Source organism: Mesitornis unicolor, unplaced genomic scaffold (genome assembly GCF_000695765.1).
Source record: "Mesitornis unicolor isolate BGI_N332 unplaced genomic scaffold, ASM69576v1 scaffold42697, whole genome shotgun sequence".
NCBI classification, from domain to species: Eukaryota; Metazoa; Chordata; class Aves; order Mesitornithiformes; family Mesitornithidae; genus Mesitornis; species Mesitornis unicolor.
Window position 1 is genome coordinate 8,826 of NW_010196534.1, and position 7,646 is coordinate 16,471.

General features: G+C 40.8%; 1 protein-coding gene across 1 annotated transcript; it reads right to left on the minus strand.

Moving 5' to 3' along the window:
* Positions 1 to 260: 260 nt before the first annotated feature.
* On the minus strand, positions 261 to 5,972 carry TEF (thyrotrophic embryonic factor). Its single transcript, XM_010188513.1, has 4 exons — positions 5,649 to 5,972; positions 3,720 to 3,940; positions 2,852 to 3,063; positions 261 to 924 (listed from the first exon to the last, which is right to left on the minus strand). The coding sequence occupies exons 1-4, from the start codon at positions 5,917 to 5,919 to the stop codon at positions 903 to 905; spliced, it is 726 nt and encodes a 241-aa protein (XP_010186815.1). The 5' UTR covers positions 5,920 to 5,972; the 3' UTR covers positions 261 to 902.
* Between the last annotated feature and the right edge of the window lie 1,674 nt (positions 5,973 to 7,646).

A 7,646-nucleotide genomic window follows, 5' to 3' on the forward strand; every position in this document is an offset into this window, starting at 1 on the left:
CAAGAGACAGAAAATCCTAATATGGCAGCTAATAGCCATTGTTCTGCTAATGCTCATTTCAGACTGCCAAAAGACATGGGGATCAGCAGCTCAGAGTAGCACCTTTTCCATGACTGCTAAATCACTAGCAGAAGAATAGACTTTGTTTCATCAAGATACGATGAAAGAAAGTGAGCCTCATAAAAGAAACAAAGGAAAAGGCAGGTTACAGCAGTGCAGCTGTGGAACAGGAAAGCAACTGAAGTGTTTTACTACTACATGGGTCATTTGATAGAGGTCTATTACTACTCTGTGTGGCACAAAGCTGTGGTGCTTCTTGGGTTGTTTCAGTACTGCTGCTGTACTTTTCCACACTGGAAGTCTCACACGTCACAGATTGCTGTTTTCCTGGTGTCTTTAATTCTGCACTCACAGTACTTCACAAGATGCTACACTGTACCAGAAGCGAGCTGCAGTATTAAATAAAATTCATTCCACTGCAGGGAAAAAGAGTCTTAAAATACAGCAGTTGTTAATATATACAGACACTTTCATTTTAAACTCCTTATTTTCTTCCACTTGAGTGCCAAAACAGAGTCACTATTCACACAGGCTGTCAATAGACTTTGAGACATGAACTTTGAGTGTCTTGACAAAACCCCAATAAGTAAGCTTATTGTAGTTCATAGTTACAGTGAGAAAGACAGATAAGAAAGCCATATACAGAATTAAGGAGACTTTGCACTTTTCATCATGCCCAGCCCTGGGTAGTTCAGATGGGGTACTTGCAGGCAAGCAGGCAGGCAGGGTCATCATCAGTTGTTTGTGTTGGGACACCTCATAGATTTCACTGCTCACTCTGAAGACTGGCGATTCATGTGTGCTTTTTAGTTTCTTTGTTTTTAAAAGTCTTTAAAGTTGCATCACTCGGAATCAGATAAGTCACTTTAAACAAAGCAAAGTGTTAAGTGTGACAATTTATTTATAACATACTTCCCACCATCACCACCACACACCACCCTGTGAAAGAAAAACCCCTGCTGAAAGGGTGACAATTTTTAGCCTGCTTGAAAGAAATTCAAAGTATGTTTGAAAGAAATTCTTCACTGCATGAAGAGCCACTCTAGCCAAATTAAGAGCATAACAGGAGGGTGGAGAAGGAGGGATAATTCAAAGCATACATTTACTTCAAGCATTCTGGATTAGTCTACTCCTCCACTTCCCTAAGAAGTCAATACACAATTGGTCTAAACTCATACCAATTTCTACATTACATTTAAAAGAGAAGCTAGGCAAGAATCTTTAGTGTAGTAAAGAAACCCCAATGCTTTTTAAATATACTTTTCAGATTTCAGTAGGGGAACTGGAAACTAGCCTAAACATCTTCTATCTCACATTTACTTCCTAATATAAATATTAGCTCAGGAAGTATAGCCTAAGAATTCTGACACAGCCACTATCTTAAGGTAGCTTCTCTTGTTAAGAGGACTTCAAGACATACACTTCTGTTAAAGCTTCTGATACTTGCAGTTGTAGGCCACATAGAAACTCTCAGCATCACACAACTTATTTTTCTTTTAACATCACACACTGTTGAAGCAGCGTTTGGTGCTGAGAATGGATTACTTCCAAGGGGGCAAGTTTTGTGTGCTAAATTTGTAACAGGAAACATGCTGGAGAGAGAACCAGCAGGCATGGAGAGACCAGATATGCTGCTACACAGGAGATAGTGAGGTAAACTGTTTGTGTTTAGAGTGGGTGTAGCTTGTTCCATAGAGTGTTCATGAGGCAAAGGACCAAAACTCTTTCTCAAGCTCTTGTACCACAAGTAAGGTGCAGTAAAGTAACAGTGGCTTGTTTACTTCTTAATAAAAACCCCCCTTCTTCCAAAGCATAAGGTACTGACAATTCCTTAACAGATGGGACTCAAGGTTCAGCCTAACGAGCCAGACCTCTTTTTCTAAATCTCCCTTCTCAGCTAAGTGTAACATGCTGCTTTATCAGCAGTTCAAATCCCTTGAATGAAAAAAGGAGAGGTGGTGGTAGAAATACAGCCTAAAACCCACAGCAAATTATTTTGTCCATATATGTAAAGTGAGAGATGCCCTATTCTTCTCTCTCCTTAGTTTCTGAAAGTTATCCATGATTAGAACCTACCAAGATGTTTGAGAAGTATTTTAATCAACACTGCACTGACTCTGGTCTGCATAACACTTGTGCATTAAACTCGAGATACCTCAGTTTTTACACAAGATTGAATATTTTCCTGTCTTCCTGTCCTAAAGGTTCCTCTATTCCCCTTCAAGGGGAAGAGAGTTCTATACAACAGGTACTTCCTTATGCCTCTGAATGGGAGAGGAAATAATTTCATGATGCTGTCCAGCAACATCTACTTTTCTCTTAAAATAATGTTTTATAATTTGACTGGGAGGGGTGGGTGGGGTGGAGAGGGAAAAAAGAGCAGGAGTATAAAAAGAAAAAAAACAACAAACAACAACAAGAGAGTCTCTCCTTGGCTCTTTCTCCACTTAAAATGGAGATAAGAACAGATAGCAAAAGCTCCATCCAGTCAGGAGGAATCCACATATATTCCTCCAGACAGGTGAATCTGTTCTACTGTATGACATCAGAAAATGCTCTATCAGTGTTAAAAACAAAGTTGTAAATATGGACACTAAGATTTTGGGCAACAAAATGATCAGGAAAGGGCCTGAACAAGTTGTGCCAACAGAAACAGGGTTTGGGGTTTATTTTGTGTAGATGCGAAATGGCAAAGCCTCCACAAATTTTATTTCTGGGAGTCTCTACAGAAGGCAGAGAAGTCTAAAAGGCTAAAACAAGGAGCCCTAACAAGGAAAAGGGGTGTGCTTACAAGGGTCCGTATCTGGTCTCGTATTTAGAAACAATGTTCTTGCATCGTCCCACTTCCTTGCGCAGCTCTGCAACCTCCGTCCTCAGGGCTGTATTCTCTTTCTCAAGAAAGGCTGCCCGAATTGTGATCTGATTCTCCTTTAATCGCCGAGCATCACGGGAACGCTTTGCTGCCACATTGTTCTTCTTCCGCCTTGTCCAATATTTTTCATCCTGTAGCAAAAAAAAAAAAAAAGAAGAAAAAAAAGATGCCAACCTGACAGCTATATCAAATAGACACCTCTTTATTGTACAATGACATTCACACCAATTGCTATATTGAAGAATCTCCTTTGTTGGTTTGCAGGGCTCAGACACCAAAGTGCAGGCAATCTTACAGTACTGTAAGATTTCAACCTTACACGAGTCTTGTTAAAAACAAGTGCACTGCTAGAACGAGGGAGATTAAGAGACATGGCTATTAAGAAGCTGTTTAACTGAAATGCTCCCTTTACTTAGTTTCAGTTTGGGAATGAACTTCCACAGAAAACAACCTGTATTGTTGTCTGGGCTGCTTAAAGCCCGATCAGTCGTAATGCTGGGCAAATATATACAATGACCTTCAAAAGCACAGTTGATGAGGATGTGACTTGATAGTTCTTCTAATTTCTGTGTATAGCATGATAAGTTGCTCCTGCCCAGTAACTATCTCATGATAACAAACCAGCAAAACAGCAAGAACAGCAGTTGACTTGCCAATTCTATTCTTGGCAGTGCTTCTGCCCGATCACGTAGGTATAGCACATTAGCTTTATGTGTCAAAATGTTTGGGCAAAGAGTCAGAAACTTTGACCAGGGCCTAGAGAAGTTTGCAGCGATAAATTTGTTACCTTTTGCTCATCTGGGACAAAAACCTTCTTGGCTTTTTTAATCATGGGTTGTGGTTTCAGGTCCTCTTCAGTAAACTTGTGCTTGCGAGGATTGAAGAGCTCACCACCAGGCACACTGGACAGGACTAAATCAGCAGGGTCAGGGTTAAAATTCACCTCAACTTCTACGCAGTCAGGATCAATGGGGCTGGGAGTATTTCTCTCATTTTGTGGTGGGGACTCTGGCAACAACAGGAGAAGTTACAATACATTCAACAGGATTAAGTGAATTAATGAAGACGACAACTTGGGTATCTCTATTGCCCTACTGGGGGCAGTACTTAATAGTAGTATTGGGTATTTTCCTAAGGTGTGCTTGGTGCTGTATGGCTGCTGGTACTGAGAGAAGCCATACAGTCCAGTTTGTAATACAAACTCTAGGAACATATGCCAGACTAACAGACATTAATAGATAGATGTGGGACAGGAGTTAATACTTCCTTGGCAAAAACTACATGCTTTGTACACTTAAGAAGTGCTTTCCGCAGCAGTAAGAAGTGTGAAATTTGTATCAGCCTGAGTTTTGTGCCAGAGAAAGCCTTACGGAGACAAGCCTGCACAAAGACCCTGGTCCTCAAGTCCTTCAAAGGTCAGACAATTGTATTTCCAAACACAGGACTAAATAAAGGTGAGCCTGTTACAAATGCAACAGTATTCTACCTCTTCACCACATGGACACAAACGTCCAGATTGTCTGACACTGGTAGTGTTTGTATGAACTCTGTCATATTTATCTATCGTTTAAAAACTTCATACACATTAATTTAGATTAGATATTAGGAAGAAATTATTTACTGTGAGAGTAGTGAGAGTTACCCAGAGAAGCTGTGCATGCCCCCTCCCTGGAAGTGTTCAAGGCCAGGCTGGACAGGGCTTTGGGCAACCTGGTCTGGTGGGAGGTGTCCCTGCCCATGGCATTGGGGTTGGACCAGATGATCTTTAAAGTCCCTTCCAACCCAAACCATTTTATAATTCTACAAGCTGCAAATGTCAGTGCAATTTGAAGTTGCGATCAATCAATAAGTTTCTTTCATATGCCACCTAGAAAAAAGCCACACCCTATGTCTTACTGAAGGAGTTCCACTTCTTGTCTTTTTCACACATTCAGAGAAGAGGCCCCGAGTAAAATGCTTTCTGTAAATTCTGCTCATAAAATAGTACTGTGAAAGTTTAGTAGCTATCATGTTTAAACTCCAAATCTAGGGCAAACTGAGCTACTGAATTCTTTAATAGAGAAGATCTCCATACTACAAATGAAGAGCAGAAGTTTTCTAGTACCATTTATGTATAGTTTTGTTTCTTTGTTCCTCAATTCCCACTTCAAAGCACCACAGAACATCAAACCGCATAATTAACAGACCTTTTCCAAGTGTCTGTTCTCACATTTCACAGGCTAGTGTCAAAAGATGCTTCATTGTTCTTCTGTTTAAGCATTGTTACTTGAGGTACATTAAGTTAGCTACGTTCACCCAAGCAGACCAAGCCACCAAGGTAGCACAAATGACTTGTCATAAACGATCAAATCTGTTGTAAAATAACCTGAGAAACTATTTTCTCAACATGCCCTGCTTCTCACTAGATTAGCAATGCCAAGACAGCAAACACTTTATGTTGATGTTTCAGCTGTTCTAATTTCAAAAGAGAAATAGACTGTACACTGAGAGACATTTACTCATTTTTTCCCAGGAAGGGGGAGAAGGAAAGAAGGGAAGAAGGGAAGAGGCAACGTCTTCATGAATTGACACATGAAGTAAGGCTGAGCATGTTTGTGCTGCTTAACCTGCCACAGCTAACACTGACAGGTTAGCATGTCTACTCTTTGTTCTAAAGAGGAACCTTTTAATACGAGAACAACAAAAATCTCTCAGAGTCCCATATTATTCGACCTACCTGTGCTGGAGGCTGCTTCAGACTGCTGGTAAACCGCAGTGGAAGAAGAAGATGCAGGAGAACCAGTGGAGGCACTGGCAGACTCTTTTCCTTCCAGCTCAGCCACAGGCAAGAGTGGATTCTGGTTCAAATCCAGGTGAGTAGGGCTGGAAGGAATTCCATTCTCCAGAAGAAACTCATCCAGATCCATGTACTCCAGGTGGAAAGATTCACCATCATAAGGAATAGTTTTGTCCCAGATGGGTGGCATAAGGGAAGCCGAGACCGCCATAGTGCTGGCAGCTGCTGCCTCATCTTCCTCAAGCTTTATCTTCTCCTTCTCTTTATCTGGAAGACACAAGTAGGTCACTGTACAAGATGCAACACAGGAGACACTCAAGGTTTAAGAGTCTAACAAAATGCCCACAAAAGGAAACTCAGTATTTCTGCATTATGACACGATCTGAAAAAAACAGATGTTGAAAGGCAACATTCATACATTCATGTGTAACTCAGGATGGAATGATCTGGCTCTCTGTGATGGCTGGACCACAGACATTTGAGTAGCCTTGAACACCAGCATCTTTGTTGTGATAACTTGCCAAAGTGTGATATAATGCTGCATCTAGCTTATTAATTCATCACTGCAAAATAGCCTGGTTTTCATAGGTTTATCTTGGAGGACAGCAAAAGTGAGTGCCCATAAGTAGGATTACATGGGAAGTCATTAAGAAAACTCCACGGAAGCAGAATAGTTTATTCTACACACAAGGAAAGAAGATGCAGAAGAACAATCTAGACACAAACAAGAAAGGAATATGGGTTATCAGATTACATTTGAAAATCAGTCAGAAGGTCCAGAGGACACCAGAGACCTGGATGTCTATTGTTGAGTATTTCAGAAGCGCGTCTCTCTGAAATGACTCAGCACGTCCACACAAAGCAATAGCTCCAAATGCTGTTCACTATAGATAGCTCAGAGTACCTACATACAATTTTCACTCTTTGGGGAGATGTCTGATGAGGCACACTCCCACACCCCACCCCCAAGCCACAAAAGACTGATGAATTTTTCTCCATTTACTGTGCTACAGTGCACATAATACAGAAAAATGGCTGTTTCTATGTTCCACATAGCTACTGAATCTTAACAATTGTCTGGGACAGAATCCAAGCAGAAAACTCAAGTTATGGAATAATTACATAATTTAAGATAAAAATAAGCTGGCAGGGAAAAAAAAGAAAAATAAAACCCAAGTAATTTCCCTGATTAAATTCTCCATGTAGTCATGCAGTTCTACCAGCACTGAAGGAGGCATTGCAACAGCAGTGCCAGCACTGCCATTAAAAGGAACTGTCATCAGTTGCACCCAAACTGGGTCTCACCATGAAAGCTGACAAATACTCAGTTCAATAGAACAAGGACTTCATGGACATACACTGGACCAGTCTGGATCTCCAGGATTCACACAGGTTAGCCCGAAAAAATGCACAAATTTTTGGCATTAGGGTTTTCTAGACTGGCTACAATATGCTAAAGGAGTATTTTTCCTTATCGGGGGTGAGAGTGGGGGTGAAATGCAGTTCTAAATCAGAAAAGCCTATTTATATAAAACCTATTCTGATACAACTGGTAATCCTTCCACTGTTGCCTCAGCTGGTGTGGCACCGAGACTGAAAGCTTTTTATGGCTTAAAGAATGGTGCTGCCATACAATGGCAATGAGAAATTTTATGCCATACAACGACATAAATTGCTGTCATAAAAATGATCATTTTAACCTACCATACTCTGAACATTCTATACAAAAGAAGATACCAACTTTAACCTAAACAGCTGAGAAAATATTCACCAGCCACCAACTTAGGACTAAGAGCAAGTACCTAAAGAACATGTTAAATTCACAGCAGTGGCTTCTGGACCTGAGCTTTGTTAACATCTTCTTGCAGCTTTTGGCCTTCCCCCTTGCCACTTCACACTGCTGCCTCTTAACTGCCATCTCCCAGCTCCTATTCCTGC

What these genes read in the sequence shown, in the direction of transcription:
- TEF (XM_010188513.1), bottom strand. Translation starts at nt 5,919, where the DNA reads ATGGCGGTCTCGGCTTCCCTTATGCCACCCATCTGGGACAAAACTATT. An exon ending in TGAAGCAGCCTCCAGCACAG is followed by an intron (nt 3,941 to 5,648) that starts GTAGGTCGAATA and finishes TGTTGTTGCCAG; the next exon opens with AGTCCCCACCACAAAATGAG. An exon ending in GAGACCAGATACGGACCCTT is followed by an intron (nt 925 to 2,851) that starts GTAAGCACACCC and finishes CTTTGTTTAAAG; the next exon opens with TGACTTATCTGATTCCGAGT.